This window comes from Alexandromys fortis, unplaced genomic scaffold, assembly GCF_014885135.2.
Source record: "Alexandromys fortis isolate MF-2015 unplaced genomic scaffold, M_Fortis_MF-2015_v1.1 scaffold_263, whole genome shotgun sequence".
In the NCBI taxonomy this organism is placed as follows: domain Eukaryota; kingdom Metazoa; phylum Chordata; class Mammalia; order Rodentia; family Cricetidae; genus Alexandromys; species Alexandromys fortis.
In genome coordinates, this window is record NW_026068165.1 from 81588 (window position 1) to 102482 (window position 20895).

General features: G+C 36.8%; 1 protein-coding gene across 1 annotated transcript; it reads left to right on the top strand.

Moving 5' to 3' along the window:
* Positions 1 to 10073: 10073 nt before the first annotated feature.
* On the top strand, positions 10074 to 11012 carry LOC126492043 (olfactory receptor 6C1-like). The gene is given in 1 exon segment (XM_050128146.1): positions 10074 to 11012. A coding segment is annotated over 1 exon segment (939 nt).
* The last annotated feature ends 9883 nt before the right edge of the window (positions 11013 to 20895 follow it).

The following is a 20895-nucleotide window of genomic DNA, read 5'->3' on the forward strand; positions in this document are numbered from 1 at the left end:
CTATGTCCCCTTCCAAGGGGATCCATGTACTTCTCTCTCAGGGTTCTCCTTGTAGCTTCTCCAGAGTCATGGACTATAGGCTGGTTATCCTTTAATTTACATCTAATACCCACTTATGAGTGAGTACATACCGTGTCTTTCTGGGTGTGGGTTACCTCACTCGGGATATTTTTTTCTACTTCCATCCACTTGAATGCAAGTTTCAAAATGTCATTTTTTTTTACCACTGAGTAGTACTCCATTGTGTAAATGTAACATATTTTCTTGATCAATTCTTTAATTGAGGAGCATCTAGGTTGTTTCCATGTTCTGGCTATTATGAATAATTGTTAATATAAACATGGTTGAATAAAATGTCCTTGTGGTATGAGTGTCCATCCTGTGGATATATACCAAAGCATTGAAGTAGGTTGATTTCCATTTTTTTCTGAGAAACCATCGTACTGATTTCTAAAGTGGCTGGATGCATTTTCAATCCCATTTGCAAGGGAGGAGCATCCCCCTTACTCTGCATCCTCTCCAGCATAAGCTATCATTGGTGTTTTTGATCTTAGTAATTTTGATTGGTGTAAGATGGTACCTCAGAGTCATTTTGATTTGTATTTCCCTGATGGCTAAGGATGATGAGCATTTCCTTGAGTGTCTTTTGGACATTTGGGATTCTTCTATGTGAATTATGTTTAAATCTGTACCCACTTTTTAATTGGATTAGTTGATATTTGTTATCTAGTTTCTTGAGTTCTTTATATATTTTAGAGATCAATCCCCTCTCCAAAGTGAGATTGGTGAGGATCTTGTCCCATTCTGTAGCTTTTGTCTTATTGATTGTGTCCTTTGCCTTACAGAAGCTTCTCAGCAGAAGGTCCCATTTATCAATTGTTGCTCTCAGTGTCTGTGCTACTGGTCTTATATTTAGGAAGTAGACTCCTGTGTCCATGCATTCATTTAAGACTATTTTCAACTTTCACTTCAGTGTGGATCGGTGTGGCTAGATTTATTTTGAGGTCACTATTCTTCTTGGACTTGAGATTCGTCTATGGATCTGTTTGCATTCCACTACATATTGACATTCAGTTATATCAGCATAGTTTGTTGAAGATGGTTTCTTTTCCTATTGTATAGTTTTAGCTTCTTTGTCAGAAATCAGGTGTTCATAGGTATGTGGATTGATATCAGAGTCTTCGATTCCATTCCATTTGTCCTCCTGTCTGTTTTTATGCCAATACCATGTTGTTTTCATTACTAAACCTCTATGGTAGTGCTAGAAGTCAGGAATGATGATGGCTCCAGAAGTTTATTTCATTTACGGGATTGTGCTATAGGAAATGCTTCAGCCAGCAGCCTTTAAGTTACCAGCCCACTTAGGCATAGGCTCTTATACTACAAATGCAGATGTAACGTGTGTGTGTCTCTCACTCTCTTCTGGCTGCTGGATTCAGTTCCTGTTCACCATTCATGCTGAGTACTGTGATCTGTGGGTCTACCCCAAAATAAATAACTCTTTATTATACTCATTTCTGAGCTAGTGTGGGATTTCTTTTTAAAGTCCGTCTTCATCTGACACCCACGTGAGTACAACCTTCACACCTACAGGGTGGACCGTACTGAAATGCCCAAAAAGTCTGCAGCCCAAAAGGTCTTCTACCCTGTCTGCCTTCTAAGTGTTTTTTTTTCAAAACCTCACCACAGCAGAACTAATGGGGTGACACAGAAAATTCCTAGGCTCTCACACACTTCTCCCCCCAAAACCAACTACCACGTTCCCTGCTGTGCGGTAGCTTACCCAGCTTCTGGTTTGTGTTCCCTGCTTATGAGCTTTTTGCTGCCTGTATGGAATTGACTTAATTGCTTTTAATTTGTAAAGTAAAGCATATTTGTCAGTATTTAAATAGCCACCAAGGCAGGAAACCAAATCAGTGTGCAAGACCAGCATCCCAGAAACTCATATTTATTGGAAGGATGTTATAAAGTACTATATACAAAGGTCACTAGTCATTCAGGCTGTACAAGAACACAAAGCAACTAGCAAAGCTTTAGAGGTACCAATAGTCTTACCTTTAAAATGGTTAACAGAAGAAAAATATGAGCTAAACAATAGCCTTTAAGAGAAGATAAACTGCAGGCTTTAGAACAGCTAGTATAGCAACAAGTAAATGCTCACTATATTGAAAAATCAACCAGCTTTTGGAATTCTCTTGTATTTGTTGTTAAAAAAAGAAATCTGCTAAATGGAAAATGGTGACAGATCTAAGAGCTGTCAACAAGGTAATTCAACCTATGGGTCATCTACAATTTGGAATTCCTTTGCCTTCTCTATTACCAAATGGATGGCCTCTTATAGTTATTGATTTAAATAATTGTTTTTTCACTATACCTTTACAAGAAAATGATAGAGAAAAATTGCCTTCACAGTGCCTACTTATAATAATTCTCAGCATATGAAGAGATACCAATGGACTATCCTCCCACAGGGGATGCTCAGTAGCCTTACCCTATAGCAACACTGACGAATATCTTCCATATCACCATAGAACCTTCATCTGGTGATGGATGGAGATAGAGACAGAGACCCACACTTGAGCACTGGACTGAGCTCCCAAGGTCCCAATGAGGAGCAGATGGAGGGAGAACACGAGCAAGGATGTCACGACCACGGGGGGTGCACCCACCCACTGAGACAGTGGGNCTGATGAGAAGCCAAGGTCAATGGCACAGGGTTTTGATCCTACTTCATGTTCCGGCTTGGTGAGAGCCTAGCCAGTTTGGACGTTCACCTTCCTAGACATGGACGGAGGGGGGAGAAAACCTTGGACTTTCCACAGGGCAGGGAACCCTGACTGCACTTTGGACTGGAGAGGGAGGGAGAGAGGAGTGGGGAGAGGGGGAGAGGAGTGGGGGGAGGGGAGAATGGTGGGAGGAGGGGGAGGGAAATGGGAGGCTGGGAGGAGGCGGAAACTTTTTTTTCCTTTTCTTAATTAAAAAAAAGAAAAAAGAAAAATTCCAGGAGGCACATGTAGATAGGATGAATCTAAATCTTAATTCATTCTAGTCATATTGCCTTTCAGAATTTGCCCTACAGGAATTTTAATGCAAAGGGAAGATATTATCTTCAAATGGATCTTGCCTGGACTGTTGCATAAACTGGACACAGAGAACCCTCAGAGAGAGGACTGCTGAACTTGCCTAAAGGTGAGATGATTCTTTGGGGTTCCTGATTCATGAAAGAGTCTGCAAGACATTCTGCAGGACACAGCAGATAGTGACTGAAGTACCTTTGAAATTTCCTGCTTCATGGAAATGTCTTCTGGAAACTATGGGTCTGTAGGCTGAAGATGGATGCCCCAACGGTACAGAGGAACTTTGGGTGACAGTCCAGGCAGCAAGATGTCTCTGTCATTTCTAGAGTTTGGAAGTTGCTTATTTCTTGTTTACTTAGGTAATATTATATCCCTTTGGAGTCTTTGATGGAGTTGAAGAATAAATAGATAGCTATAGTTTTCCATTGTTATGATAAAAGATAAAATAGATATAAATATTGTAACTGTAATCCTTGCTTGATAATTGTTTTGTTATATGTAATTTTACCATGTTAAAGTGAAAACCTTTTTTGTTTAAACAGAAAAAAGGGAAATGATGGAGGAGGATTATCTGTCTATGTGTTACTCTCATTGGTTAATAAAGAAACTGCCTTGGCTTTTGATAGGACAACAGCTTAGATAGGTGGAATAGACAGAACAAAATGCTGGGAGAAAGAAGGCAGTGAGGTCAGATGCAGTGGAGCCTGCCTCCAGGTCAGACATGCTGAATCTTTCCCAGTAAGCCACCACTTCATGGTGCTACACAGATGATTAGAAATGGGTTAAGCAAGATGTGAGAATTAACCATTAAGAGGCTGGAACTAATGGGCCAGGCAGTGTTTAAAAGAATACAGTTTCCGTGTTATTATTTCTGGAGCTAAGTTAGCCATGCGGGAGCAGGGCAGGATGAAAAACATGGTAAATCAGAATGGTTCTTTTATGATTGTAAATAGATAGACTAATGCTGAGAGAACTTGTGTGTTTTGGTCAAGTTTATTGGACAATAGAAAATATGATAACTTGATTTTAACAACAAACAATAAAAATGTCCTTATCTCTGCTTTACTTGTGTTGTGTTTTTTAATAATATGAAACACAAATAATTTTAATGACTTTTTAAAATAATAACATCTTACTTGTTCATCTCTATATAAATGTTGTATTATTAAGGAAGATAATAAGGTCATGTTGTATTTTGATATATATTATAAGATCACTCATTAAAAGCAAGAAATTTTTAATGGTGTTGCTTTTGAAAAATTTAGACAAGCATGGAGAAAAGATGCATTCTTAGGTCTGTGTCTTCTGTATGCCTCCCTGACCAGTGTTTATTACCATCATGTCAATTTGTAGAGGATTCAGAATCTAGAAAACATAACACATTAGCAGACGTTCACATTGAGAATCAATAGGGCACAGAAAGTCTGAGAGAATCAGGGGGTGGCTGTACTATAACTCACAATTGTGACAGCATACACACACCCTGTGCAAAATCAAGCCAGACCAATATCAGCAGAAAGAGGGGAGGTGAGCAGGTAGTCTTGCCCCTAGCAGAGGAACTCATGGCAATTAATAACTTCTGAGATAAGAAGCTTTCTCTAATAAGATTACCCTTGCTAATTTATCCATATTCCAGTTCTCTAATAAGATTACCCTTGCTAATTTATCCATATTCCAGTAGAAGACCACACATCCAAGAATATATGGGGCTGCACAAATTAGGTCTGATGATAAAAAAGGTGAGAGACACAGTTTGGTGGACAGGGAATGGGGGGTGACTCTGGGAAGAATTGAAGGACAAGGTGACCATGGCATAGATATATTGTATGAAATTCTAAAAAAAAATAGTAAAAATTAGTATTCTCTATTCATTCTTCTACAGCTGTTCCATAAAATAATCATAATACCAAGGAAAAAGCTCCTTCATATGTTTTATTTTCTATATTTTCTATTCTGTGTCACTAGACACTGTCCCCAAAGGCTCCTTATCCAGTTTTAGTACAATGCCTGTCGTAGTTGATATTCCTCTGTGCTTTATGTACATTCCACTTCCAGCAATTATGAGTCTCTGAATTAGTCCCTTGGGCTGGTTACACAGACAGCAGATAAAACATTTAGTAATGGATGCTATCTTCTCATTTTAATAGTTTTCAAACATATAATAATTTTCTACTTTATGTTTGCTGCTCTTTCCTCTTTGAAGTCAGTTTGATATGTTCCCTTTTGATAAAATGGGAGAATTAAGACAGAACTTTTACAATATAATATAGAAGTTAGTTCAGAAAAGGGATAAAGAAATATTTATAAAATTCTGATTTCCTTGGACTAAAGCAATAGTATTCACTGACATCTTCAATGTTACAGCCATTACCAGTGTCTGAAATTCTGTGAGAACCAGAGGCAAGGTAAATATAAAGACAGGATAGGAATTCTCAGTTTCCAACTCTGATGTTACTTAACTGCTTGAGTCTTCAAATGTTTCTTGTTGTAACAATTTATTCATTTTCTATTGATTTAAAATGAGAAAATACATGTGTCTTGTTTTAATTAGTCTATGTAGTACAGTGTTTCAGGGAATGTTTTTACTAGAGGTAGTCAGAGATTGTGTTAATATATGCTGATTGTAGGAATTAATATGTGTTGAACAAATTTTCTGAAACTTCTTACTGTATTAAATTAAGTGAGATTCAACATGGAAGTCTTTATTCACTACTTAAATAGTACTTGTAATAATTCACAAGTACTTTGCCAATCTAAATGTGTCTATCATCCTGTGGAACTCAGTGTTATTCTTTGTACTGAACACCCACTGCTCTTTGCAGTGTTCTAAATAAGCCTGTTTTTAAAGGCAAATAAATTACAATATTATAATTCTACTAAATTTTAATGAATTCATCTGAGAAACCATTGCTTCACTGAGGTTAATAATCAAATAGGAACCCTATGTTGTGAATTAGCCCCAAAAACTCTAAAAGAAGCTAAGGTTTTTTAAATTAGAGACAAAACAGATATGATCCACATCTTGACTTAGGTAATTATTCTTTTGTGCAATGTGTTAACCTGGACTCTAAATAAATCTCTAAATTCATGAACTTGAAAGAAAGCTTGTGATATGATCACTAAAGTATACTTTTCTGGATATGTATTATACAGTATAATTGAAAAATAGGAACGTAAGTAAATACAAAACAACGGAAAAGTATATTAGTATTACTAAATGAAACATTATGCAGGCGATAACATAGCATTATTTAACATAAAGCATACGTTTAAGAAATAAAATAGATTCTTCAAAGTCTGTTCATCAGTTTCCCAAAGAATACGACAACTGAGCATGGCACTTCCTTCAATACAGAATCTGTTTCCCTGAGCATCAGCCTGGATTAGCTGGAGGACTGATTCCTGCAAGTGCATACTTGGTGTCAGGGATTGAAAGGTGAAAAGATATGAGGCTTTCCCCAGAATAAACATCCTAAAAGTGTTTTATGGCCATCATACATAACAAAATTTTAGTGATAAGTTATTTTTTATATCCATGGCAAAAATGTATCTCATATATTGTAGATATAGTATAATAGTAATTTTCATTAAATGCAGGAAAGGAAATGAGAGATAAATTACCTAAGCCAAGCCCTCTCAAGAGAAAATTAAGGATCTGAATGCATATATAAAGGCTCAAATGAAGAGTTAAATGCTTTAAGACCCTGTACAAGAGCATCCTCGCAACAGTTGAAGGTTTCAGGAATCATATGCACATTTATTAATATTGAAGTTAAATTATCTGAAAGGACTATAACTACCTACAATCCTCATTAGACTTATTATATGTTTTCATAAATATTTTTACATAAAAGAATATTTTGCTACTTCTGGTTCTGGACAGTGTGTCTCCTGCTGCCACATTCTTTAGTATTGTTTTTCTGGGTTTTAAAGACTGTCTTTAGAAATGATCCTTTTTGTCATGCCTCTCATAAGCCCTCTGTTGCCCACTCATGTTTCCAAACAGATCTTCCCAGGTCAGTTCATAGCTTCACTCAACAAAAAACAATAATGAACTGTGGCATTTTTGTTTAGAAAATATTAAAATTAACAAGAAATTTAAGAAAATAGATACATGATAAACCTGAAACAAGGTTAAAATAGTTTGATATCTCTTCAGTAAGAAATTATTCTCTATCTGATAATAAGATTATTGTGACTATAAAATGTTATAAAAAACTCATACTATTAATCAATAACAAACTGATGAAGTAAATGATGCTGCAAACCAAGAGAAAAACAAATTTAAGAAATGATTTGCAGAGTTGTGAAGAGAACTTAGAAATAGTGTTTTATTATTTATACATATGTATATGTAATCACACACATATAATTTTAACCAGTATTATTACATGTTCTTTCATTTACATTTGCTAAACTGAAAGAGTTTGAAACAAGTATGTAACATATCTGATGAAGAACATAATCATGGAAATACATCATGTAAAACAGAAAGGCTCCTACTTCAACTCCATGCTATCATCCAACATAGAATAGAGAGCTATGGCTAATGGCAGCAGGTGATTAAGCAACATATATAATGAAAATTAACTGAGCTACAGTTTCATTTAAGTTAAATAAATTATACTGAACACTAAACTCTTTAAATTAATTGGCAGTATGATGTTATCCCAGCTTTCAAGAACACTGAATACCAGAAGACTTGGCAGGCAACAGTGGTACAGTTTAAATATGGTGAGCTCATGGAATTGGCATAATCTGGCAGAATTTATGCAACAGGTATTATTTATGCCATGGAAAATTTTTAAAGTGATTTAGAATCAATATAAAGTTTTATGAGCAATGCCTGCTGTGAGTGTGTGTGCCTACTCAGTTGGTAGTCACTTTCAGAAACATGTTGCTAAGGAACATCAGGACTGGTCCTGGGTGGCAATGGAACTACCTTACATACAGTTAACAAGCCACAATGAAGATGAGAGAAGTGTGTGGTTGAGGCAGAGGCTCTGGTGGCAGTGGTGGTTGTGGGGATGACATTAAGCACCACAATCAGCACAAAGGGAGAAGTCAACCCCATATAGACAAGGTAAAAGGATCATATGCCTTAATTTAAATAGTGCCATAGAATTGATAGTGTCTGCTTGTCTTTGTTGTTGTTGTTAAGTAGCTCACTTGGCACTGGATGTGTTTACGATTGTCTAGAACAGTCATTGACAGAGACCACCATCCTAGTCCCGATGTTCCACCTCCCAGTTGATAAGAACTCTTTTCTCACTGCACATGACCAGATGACTTCTATTTCATTTTAAGCATTTTCCTAAAGTTTCACATTTACTAAATTATCTACTAATCTGAATTAACCTAGGAGTCAACTTATTTGCTGAAATTGTATTATATTTATAGATTAGATACTGACCATGGGATAGTAAGTAATTACCAGAACAAGGAAATGGATTGCATCCCAAACTAGAGAGATTTCTTCTTTCTGTGTCCATGGCATTAACCACAAAACTTATTTTTACTGAAACTTTAAGCTTAGTTTTTAAATAGAAGTAAATAAAGCTATTAAGGAACAGAACTGAATACAGGTACAGGTAATAGTAAGAACATTTATTTTAAATAGAAAAAATAAAGTATGCAGGTGAAAGCTTTCAGAATATCAGTAGGCCAGCTGAAACACTGAGGACTTATGGGACTCATATGCACTATGCCTGAGAGCTAAACCTTGCTGTTTGTTTCCTTTCGTATCTCATTGAAACTTATCAACTTTATGTTCTCAAGATAGTGTAAGAAAAATGGCCTTATCCCATCCAACATCTGAAAAGGTTGATGTAGGAATTCGAATAGGGATGTTTAAAACATTGATGTCTGACTAAGGAAAAAAAATATCATTCTTAAAAATAAAATGTTTTTTGTATTTTTTAAATTCTTAATACAATTAAACTTTTATGTGAAGGGAAATTTGCAAAGATGTTGGAACAATGACACAAAGGCCATGATATTTTGGGTGCATCTCTAAAGATAAGAGTTATCTCGTCTCAGGAGTCTACCAACACACCCCTGTCTTGACATTTTAGCCTGTGTAACACCTATCAATTTGGTTTTCTTTGTTTTATTTTGTTTATCATTTATTTTTCATTTATATTTATTCTACACATTAGTAGAATTACATGATGTTTCTGCATAAATACACCAGAATTCATCATATCCAAATATCTTTCCTCTATATTTCTTCCCAGCCAAACCCCATACCCATTAAATTTTCTAGTAACAATTTGTTCTTTGTGGTGAGCATTTTAAATTTTACAAATATGCTTAAAATATAGAGTTTTTGTCTTTATGTGTTTGTCTTATTTTGCTCAATATAATTTATGGCATTCCAGATACTTTGATGTCAATTATAGGATTTCATTCTTCTTAGATTGAAAAAATCATTTTTCTAATACATTATTTGTTGATATGCCACAAAACTGATTCCATTTCTAAGGCATTAGAACAGTGCTGCAGTAAACATGGAAGTGTTAGCATTTCTTTTGTATTTGAATATATGTTACCTTGTGTATATACCCAGGGGTGAGACCATAGGATCAGACAGTACTTCCATAGTAAACTTTGGAAGGCTGCTCTATTATCCTCCATACTGGTAATACTAATTTACATGTCCAGCAACACTTCCTGTTATTTTTTCTCTCTACAGACTTTCGGAATATTTTTCCACAATAGACGCTATACTTGTGTTGATAATATTATCTCATGTTATTTTTACCAATTAATTTCCTTTTAAAATCTAATTCCAATAAAATGTTTTTTTTCTACAAAATGGAAGGAATTAATAGAACATTGTTACTACAGTGTAGCTTCCAATGCTTCTGAATGTAAAGAAAGTGTATTTTTACAAAATCTAGATCTACACAGTAGTTATTGTGTAGTTCAAGTTGGTTATCTGCTTTTTTTTTTCCTTACTAGGTCTAACTAAAAATTTTTAAACGTGAGTGTAGAATGAGAAACCATACGGAAACCACAGAGTTTATTCTTCTGGGGTTATCAGATGACCCTAAGATCCAGGTTGTGATCTTCATCTTTCTCTTCATCACCTACACACTTAGCATCACAGGGAACTTGACCATCATCACGCTCACCCTGGTGGATTCCCAGCTCCAGACACCCATGTATTTCCTTCTCAGGAATTTCTCTATATTGGAAGTGTCCTTCACAACCGCCACTATACCCAAGTTCTTGGGCATCATAATCTCAGGGGATAAAACCATTTCCTTCAACAACTGCATGGCTCAGTTATTTTTTGTCATTCTCTTTGGAGTCACCGAATTTTACCTTCTGGCTGCCATGTCCTATGATCGTTACGTTGCCATCTGCAAGCCTCTGCATTACCTGACCATCATGAGTCAGAAAGTCTGCACAATGCTTGTCTTTGTCTGCTGGCTGGTCTCTTTCCTAATCATCTTTCCCGCACTCATGTTGGTCATACAACTTGATTACTGTGGATCCAATATCATTGATCACTATATCTGTGATTATTTCCCTCTGCTACAACTTTCCTGATCAGATACAAAATTCCTGGAGAAGATAGGATTTTAATGTGCTGTATTTACCCTAATGTTCACATTAACATTAATATTTCTGTCCTACACATATATCATCAGAACCATTGTGAAGATTCCTTCTTCTAGTCAGAGGACCAAGGCCTTTTCCACATGTTCTTCCCACATGATTGTCATCTCCATCTCTTATGGAAGCTGCATTTTTATGTACATTAAGCCCTCGGCATCAGATAGAGCATCTTTGACCAAGGGAGTTGCTGTGTTAAATACCTCAGTAGCCCCCATGCTAAACCCCTTCATTTATAGCCTGAGAAATCAGCAAGTCAAGCAAGCCTTTATGAGGATGGCAAAGAAGATGGTGTTTTTCACAAGTACATGAAATGATGTGGTATATTGAAGGTCAATTCATAAATGCTAGTGATCTAGTAATATTTCCATGACACTCCCCACTTCCTTGTTTATTTTTCAATTTTGTTAACAGTTTTCTAGCCTATCTGGTGTGGGACAATTGTCTATATTCTGTCAATTATTTTTTAAATAAACATTGATTGGCCAGTATCCAGGCAGGAAGTGTAGGCAGGAAACCCAGACAAAAAATGGCCCCCCGCATGGACAACTGCATCCACATAAAGCCTGACAGAGCTTTGGAAGTAATTCTACAGAAAAAGAAATGGAGTTAAGCATGGCTTATTGATAGCAGCATATTCTCAGATGGGCTGTGCTCACTAAAGGCAAGTGCTCTCATTTAAGAGAAGCTCTTGGCTCGGCTTTAGCTGTTAAACCTTGCAACTCGTTAAATAGGTCCTTCCACGAAACACTTAATTGGTGTTGATGAAAATCTGACCACATGCTTTTTGATTTTCAGCTGTAGCAGGAAAAAAGCTGCACCATTTTAAAATGCTGGCTTTCTGGGTCGTCATGCCAGGGCAAACTCTAACTCTTTCAGGTAGGCGGTCCAACTAAGGAGCATTTGAGTGTGGTTTGTGTGAAAACTGCTATAGCTTGCTTGCTGGCAGGGACCAGGAAATGCCATAGAGTTGTGGCAATAAACATGGCTCTGTCTGGTACCCCTGCCATGAGCCTGGAATCTCAGAAGGCCAAGGAGTGGGCTGGATCTAGCCGTCAAAGCCACAACTTTAATCCTCTCCATATTACTTAGCAAATTCAAGACTCATTGGTCAGAGAAAGAGATATATGCAGTAAAGAGAGATTCAATGATGAAGAAAACCTCTGAGGGGTTTACACTGTGTTAAAAATATATGCAAGCTTGGGAGAGTAAAGAACAAGGTTAAAGTCCTTAAAATAAAAAAGAAAGAGAGTAGTTGGGTTTGGTGGTATACACCTTTAATCCCAACACTTGAGATACAGTGGCATACAGACCTCTGTGAGTTCAAGGTGTAGTGGCATATGCCTTTAATCCAAACAAAAAGGGAGACAGAGACAGATGGACTTCTACAAATTCAAGGTTGGTGGCACATACCTTTAATCCCAACACTTGGGAGACAAAGGCAGCCAGACCTCTCTGAATTCAAGGTGGGGTGGCACACACATTTAATCCCAGCACTTGGGAGGCAGAGGCAAGTGGATCTCTGTGAGTTCAAGGACAGCCTGGTCTACAGAGGGAGTTCCAGGACAAAAATACACAGAAACCCTGTCTCAAAAAGCCAAAAAGTAAAATTCAAAGAAATAGATGTTAAAAGAAAGCCACATAAAGATGAAAAATTCACAGAGAATCTTCATACTGTATGTTATAATGATCTCTTTGAATTGTTTGAATGCTGAAGAAGGAGCAACAGCTGCTAAAAGATATTTGTTTATAAATGCTGCTAAATTAATTCAATATAGGTATTTTTAAAATACCTTGATTTCAAAATTGAAGACAAAAGGTATGTTACTTTGGAGAAGAGATTTTACTTTTATTTCCACAGGAAATGAAAGGCTGTGGATTCATTCTGAGTTAAGAAAAATCAGGTTTGATCAAGGAAGACCATCTGAGAAATCTCTGGTAGGAACAGATGGTATGGATATCTGAGTTCTACATCCAGAACAGATTCAACACTGCTGCCTGAGATGATCAAAACTTACAGGATATTCCAGTCAAGACTTGATCATAATTCTAAATTTTCTTTAGGTCCCCATAAAATTATCAGCGCCCCCAACCAGCAGGAAGTAGCCTGAAAAATTACTACCACATTCCCCCCAAAAATGGACTATGGATGTTCTTGATTTTTTTTAAAAAAAAGAGGGGGAAGTGGTGTGGGACAATTGTCTATATTCTGTCAATTATGTTTTAAATAAATGCTGATTGGCAATTAGCCAGGCAGGAAGTATAGGAGGGACAACCAGACAGGAAGTAGAGGTGGGTCAATGAAAACAGGAGAATTCTGGGAAGAAAGAAGCTCATTGATCCCCAATCCTGTCCCAACCACAGAAGAAGGAAGATGTGATTGTCCCACTGAAAAAGATACCGAACCATGTGGCTAACATAGATAAGAATAATGGATTAGTATAAGTTATAAGAGTTAATGAGAAGCCTGAGCTAATGGGCCAATCAGTTTATCATTAATATAGACCTCTGTGTGATTTCTTTGATGAAAAATGGCTGTGGGACCTGATGGGAAGACAGAAACCAGGAAGTACAAAAACCTCAGATAACACCTATCTTGCTATTGTATGTCTTTTCCTACTATTATCTTCTTATATCTTTCTGATACAAGATTCTTCTGATACTTTATAATTCATCATTCATTTATTTATGCCCTGGTAATGCATAAGCATGTATGGGCTGCCTGTTTATGATGGTTCTCCAGTTGTTCCTATCCTAAGCAGTCCTAAATGCTTGTTTTATTGTCATGCACAAGGTTCCACAACCTTCCTTCATGCCATCTATCCAGCACCTTTTTGGGTTTTCCTCTTTGCCTTATCCTGTGCACTCCTAGAAGCAGTGCTACCTTTGGGTATCTGCCATCATTCATTCTTTTATTATTAATTTTTATTGAGCTCTACATTTTTCTCTGTCCCCTCCCTGTCTCTCCACTCCCCTTCATCCCTCTTCCAAGGTCCCCATGTTCCTAATTCACTCAGGAGATCTTGTCTTTTTCTATTTACCATGTAGATTGGATCAATGTAAGTCATCCTTAGGGTCCTCATTGTTGTCTAGGTTCTCTGGGATTGTGATTTGTGGGCTGGTTTTCTTTGCTTTGTGTTCTAAAACTACTTATGATTGAGTACATGTGAGAATTCTTTTTCTGGGTCTTGGTTACCTCACTCAAAATGATGTTTTTAGCTCCATCCATTTGCCTGCAAAATTCAAGATGGCATTATTTTTTTTCTGTTGTGTAGTACTACATTGTGTAAATGTACCACATTTTCTTATCCATTCTTCAGTCGAGGAGTTTTTAGGTTGTTTCCTGGTTCTGGCTATGACAAATAATGCTGCTATGAACATAGTTGAGCATGTGTCTTTGTGGCATGATTGAGCATCCATTGGATATAAACCCAAAAGTAGTATTACTGGGTCTTGAGGAAAGTTGTTTCCTATTTTCTGAGAAATATCACACTGACATCCAAAGGGGCTGTACCAGCTTGCACTCCCACCAGAAATGCAGAAGTGTTCCCTTTACCCCACAACCTCTCCAGCATAAGTTATCATCAATGTTTTTAATCTTGACCATTCTTACAGATGTAAGATAAAATCTCAGAGTTGTTTTGAATTTCATTGCTCTGATGACTAAGGATGTTGAACATTTCTTTAAGTGTCTTTTAGCCATTTTAGATTCCTCTGTTGAGAGTTCTCTGTTTAGGTCTGTACTCCATTTTTATTGGATTATTTGTTCTTTTGGTGACCAATTTCTTGAGTTCTTTTTATATTTTGAAGATCAGACCTCTGTCTGATGTGGGATTAATGATGATCTTTTCACATTCTGTTGGCTGCTGTTTTGTCTTATCCTTTTGCTTTACAGAATCTTTTCACCTTTAGAAGTTCCCGTTTATTAATTTTTCCTCTCAGTGTCTTGCTATTGGGGTTATTCTTAGGAAGTGGTTTCTGTGCTAATGCATTCTATTGTACCTTTCACTTTCTCTTCTATGAGGCTCAGTGTGGCTGCCTTTGGATATTGAGATCTTTGATCCATTTGGACTTGAGTTTTGTACATGGTGATAGATATAGATCCATTTTCATTCTTCTACATGTGAATATCCAGTTATACCAGCACCATTTGTTAAATATTCTTTCCTTTTTACATTTGATATTTTTTTGCTTCTTTGTCAAAATCAGGTGTTCAAAGGTGTATGGATTAATATCCTGGTCTTTGATTTGGTTCCATTGGTCCTCTTATCTGTTTTTATGCCAATATCAGGTTGTTTTTAGTACTGAAGCTCTGTAGTAGAGTTTGAAGTCAGAGATTGTGATGCCTCCAAAAGTTCTTTTATTGTACAGGATTGTTTTGGCTATCCTGGGTTTTTTGCTTTTCCATATGAAGTAGAGTACTGTTCTTTTGAGGTTTGTGAAGAATTTTGCTGAGATTTTGATGGGCATGCATTGAATCTGTAGATTGTTTTTGGTAAGATTGCCATTTTTACTATGTTTATTATATCTACCCAGGAGCATGGGAGATATTTCCACTTTCTGGTTTCTTCTTTAATTTCATCATTCATTCTTCTAATATGGCCTGAGTATCTAAAGCACCATTGCAGTATGCTGTAGCTTACTTCCTTCTGTTAATGGAGATGTTTCTTAATGTCATTGTTACACTGCCTCTCATCTTGTGAAGCCTGGAATCCTCCATACAAATGCCATCTCAAACTACATTTAGTTCCTGGTCTAAGGAGTGTCTCATTGTCTAGGTTTTGGAGTTTTAAGAAGGCAACTCAAGACAAGTGTTTCATATACTTGTAATTTTGTTGTAATTCTGTTGTCATTATGTCTCTCTTTATTTTTAATTGATTTTATTGAGCTATACATTTTTCTCTGCTCCCCTCCCCTTCAACTCTCTCTCATGGTTTCCATGCTCCCAATTTACTCAGAAGATGTTGTCTTTTTCAACTCCCCATGTAGTTTAGATCTTGCTGACCAAACCTTTCCTGTTGCCTGGAATGCACCCCTTGCTATCCCTATCTGTCTCTTGAGTCTGAAATTGTTTCCTCCTTTGAACTGAGGTTCCCTCCCTGTTAGACAAAGTTGACTGATCGCATAGGATTCTGATTCTTTATTACAGTGTTAAAATCCTTGTGTACCCCTCCCAAGTGTTGTATCTCAATCTTCTCAATGTTTACTTTTATACCAAGGTTTTCATTTACTTCTCCAGTTTTATTCACCATGTCCTGCAGCTCATTTGGACTCTGCATTGACCCTAATGACCCTTTGCAATGACCCTAATGCTGTCAATGCAGACTACAATGAAAAACACTTCAGCAGCCACTCGAATGCCAGAGACAATGAGGTGTATTAAATATTGACAGGAGCGAGGTAGAGGAAACTATCAAGACAGAAAAATGCAAGAAGGCCTCAGGAGTGGATGACATCACAATGCAGAAGCTGGAGGTGGCTACAATAGATTCAGGGGCTGAGGTGTTTCTTAGACACATCCAGCTCCCAAAACATAGCAGCGGAGCCAACAGATAAAAGACTTAGCCAAAAATAAATCCTTCTTCCTTTAAGCTGTTTTCTCGAGTATTTTGTCATAGTAATTGAAAGCTAACAAGATTTTATTTTTAAAAATTTCCATTCAACATATTATCCTTAAAACATTAAGAATATCTAAATATAAAACTAAACAAGGTGTTTATGCATATTTATGGGCATATGTATATAACCTAAATAAGAATTGTACAATAAAAATTTCCTCAATTATATTAACTTATTTCTTTATAATAAAAATTCTGTAATTATCTAGTCTCTTGCCAATCCTAAAATGGCTCCCTTAATGTAGATATCTTCTTCCCTGCTCCTGTATCTGCCCTTCCTCCATCTCAACTCTCCCACTCCCCGAAGCTCTCCCCAGTATTTCCCTTCTGACTTCTTTCTCCCCCTCTCCCCTTCCCCTAATCCCACCCCAACCCTTACCCCCACTCTCATGCCTCCAACTTTTGCCTGGCCTTCTTGTCTGCTTCCAATTTCCAGGAGGATTTATAGGGGGGAGGAAGGTGAAAGGGGGAACAGGAGGGGAATGGGAGGAGGGGGAAGTGAAAATTTTTTAATGGAAAAATAAATAAATAAATAAATATTCCATAATTGTGATCTATGTTGCATTTTTAGTGGTTGTCATCCAGACAGAGAATATATGATAAATTGTGCTGGAAAATAACAATACAACTTGAAGGGATTCAAAATTATAGAAGGAAGTCATTCATTTTTCCCTAATTTCCTACCTCCCAATGTGAGTGTCAGATTTTATATTTGAAAGATAATTGACAGAACTGTGAGTTCTATCATTTCAGAGCACATGTTGTTCGGTCTACAATTAAAGGAAAATATGAGGTAAATTAAGACTAAATAACTTGCTTGGGGACAAAAAATAAAGGTCTGTATATAAGAGACAGATAGGGATAGCAAGGGATGCATTCCAGGCAATAGGAAAGGTTTGGTCAGAGTTCTCTCATGCCCAGTGCTGGGATTTTTTTTATTTAATCTCTGACTTTGTGGGGAGAATAATCATCCCAACACACATACACACAGAGTCTATCTAGATGTAAATATGATAATTTTAGGTAAATATTAAAAACTGTGATTCCTTGTGGCTTTATCAAACAACTTTGGAGTTATTTATCACCTTCCTTTTCTCCTTCTATGCTGATCTCCATCCCCTGTGCCAATTTTTACCATTGTCCTCTTCATATGACCTGTATCCTGCTTTCTCCTTTCTAGCCCAACCCATAGTCCCATTTTATTAGCAATATTACTACTGTATTCTGCTTGAAGCATTCAAATTAATATTGCAAATTAAAAGAAAGTGTGGAGACAGGAGACCACTTCCTAAATATAACACTAGTAGCACAGAAAATAAAAACAACAATTAATAAATGGGACCTCCTGAAACTGAGAAGTTTCTGTAAAAGAAAGCATAACGTCAATAAGACAAAAACAAAAGCCTACAAAATGAGAAAGATCTTCACCAACCCCACACCAGACAGAGGACTGACCTACAAAATATATAAAGAACACAAGAAAGTAAATATCAAAAGACAGAATAATCTAATTAAAAATGAAATACAGATCTAAATAGAGAATTCTCAAGAGAAAAAATCCAAATGCCCAAAAGGCATGTAAGGAAATGTTCAACATTCTTAGCCATCAGGGAAATTCAAATCAACATGACTCTAAGATACCTCTCACCTTTCACCTATCAGAATGACTGAGATGAAATTACTGATGACAGCTTATGATGGAGATAATGTGGAGTAAGGAGTACTCCATTGCTGGTGGGAGTGAAAACTTGTACAGCCACTTTGGAAATCAATTTGACAGTTTCTGAGAAAATTGGGAATCAGTCTTCCTCAAGAGTCAGCAATACCACTCTTGGGCCTACCGCAAAGGATGCACACTCATACCACAAGGTCAAATTCTCGACTATTTTCATAGCAGAATTATTTGAAATAGCCATGACCTGGAAAACAACCTAGCTACCCCTCAACATATAATGGATAAAAATAATGTGCTATATTTATACAATGAGGTCGAACTCAGTGGTTAAAAACAATGACATTCTATAATTCTCAGACAAATGGATGGAACTAGGAAAGAACACCCCAGTTGAGGTAACCCAGACCCAGAAAGACAAGCAGAGTGTGTAGCCACCCATAAGTGAATTCTTAGATATAAAGCAAAGGATAACCAGTCTGTAGTCCATGACCCCAGAGAAGCTAGGTAGCAAAGAGAACCGTAAGAGAGATATACACGGATTCCCCTGGGAAGAGGAAATAGACAAGATCTCCTGAGAAAATTGGGATAAGGTGGGGAGGGAATGTGGAAGAGAAGGAAGAGGGAAAAAGCAGAGAGTGTGCCTGAACTGACCTTCCCCTGTAATCAGACTGATGACTTCCTTGTCATCAAAGAACTTCATTCAGCAACTGATGGAAGCAGAAGCAGAGATCCATAGCTAAACACTGGCCTGAGATCCTGGGGGAGGAGTGGTAATATGAGCAAGGGGTCAAGACCATGAGGGGAACATCCATGGAAAGAGCTGACCTGAGCTAGTGGGAGCTCACTGACTCTGGACTGACAGTGGGGTGACCTGCAAAAGACCAAACTAGGCCCCCTGAATGTGACAGTTGTGTGGCTTGGGTGTCTGTGTGATCACTGGCAGTGAGACCAGGATTTATCTCTAGTGCATGAGCTAGCTTTTTGGAGTCCATTCTCTTTAGAGAGGTACCGTACTCAGCCAAGATGCAGATTGGAGGGCCTTGGTCTTGCCTCAAAGTGATGTGCCAGACTTTGTTGAGTCCCCATGGGAAGCTTGACCTTCTCTGGTTAGTGGATAGAGGTTGGGTGGGGTGAAGACTGGGAGGGCAGGATGAAGGAAAAGAGTGGGAGCTGGGATTGAAATGCAAAATGAGAAAAGATTGATTAAAAAATAAATAAAACTTAAAAAAATTATGCAGAGCTAAGGAATTGATAAAATGAATAAGTAAAAAGTAAGAACAGGTTATGCATGCCGTTTTCCCACTGTGGAAAACTGCAAAGGAGTTTTAGCCCCAGACCTTCTAGAACTACCAACTGATTTTTTTAGAGCAACACTTTTTGTTTTTGAAATTATAATATAATTTCTTCCTTTTCTTTATTCCCTCTAAGTTCTCCAATGTACCCCTTACTCTCTTTTAAATTCATGACCTATTTTCTTAATTTCATTAACATATGTATGGCATATATTATATATGTTATATATGCAACGATCCTAAATACATAAATGCATTCTGCCCAGTCCTTACATGTATGGATATATGTATATGATCTCAACACTAGCTTGAACTATGTCAGAAGAAAATTAAAGGGATATAAATAGGAAATGAGAAAATCAAACTTTCCTTATTGTGATTTATAGAATATTATATATTAAAGTTCCAAGAAAATTCTACCAGAAAACTTCTGGGAGTGATCAGCAAAGTGATAGGATACAAAATCAACTTGCAAAAACCAATAACCTTTCTATACACCATCAACAAACATATAGGGAAAGAGATCACAGACACACTGTTATTCAGAATAGCCTCAACTAGTTTTTAAACCACAATCAGAATGACAGATGAAAAACAACTATAATTATGTATCTTCAATCATGCTCATATGCCTATAAGCAGACATAACTCCTAGGATAGCTATAGTTGCATACACACATAAATATATTTAACTATATATGTCACTATAGTTACCTTAATATATTATTATATTTAATGATTACAAATTTATCAAAGACAATATTACAGAAAGACACAATTAGTTACACAAAACAGAAAAAAATGAAAACAAATATAAAAGTTGAAAATACGTAAAAAATCCAAAACTAATTGAAGACATAAATAATCATTGCTCACAGTTAAATCTGACAATAGTATATTTCTGATATGGGCTTGTGTAGAAATTTCAGGGCCTTCATTTTACTCTATACCATTCAAAGGCATTCCTATAACTGCATGGGAAATGGAACTCAAAAAATAATATTCTTTGAAACATATTGCCATAATTAACACATATATTAATAAACATAAATAGCTCCAAATTGAAAGTATTTAAAATGCAATTCATAAATGAAGGCGTAAGTTACGAACAATGCCACACCAGTTTGGAGTTATGATTAAAAGGGTGTTATTTATTTAAAGGGGAAAAAACCTACAGATCACCATCCCAGACAAAAGCCATCTGCACAACCAGGAAGGGAGTCTAGTCTCCTGCGGAGCAGGAAGTGAAGAGAGAGAGCAGAGGAAGTAGCAGCTTTTTTAAAGGGAGAGAGACCACGCCCCAATGGGCTGGTATCACAGCAGCTATTGGATGGAGGGGCAGAAGGACCTCCCGCAACACCTCCCCATTTTGTTTAAGTAAGAGAGTTCTAAACCTACTACGAAATTATATACAATAAGTACAAATATCCTATTCTAACTAGCTTAGGTTTGTATAATAAATAACTTGGCCAAGTCGTGAGAAAAAAGTAACTACATTTATATAGTCTTCAACCCCATCGAAGATCTGAGAAGGGAAATAATGTTACCTGGGTAATTAGGAAGTTCAGTAAAACAACTTCCAAAACATGCAACAAATCACAGAGACAACT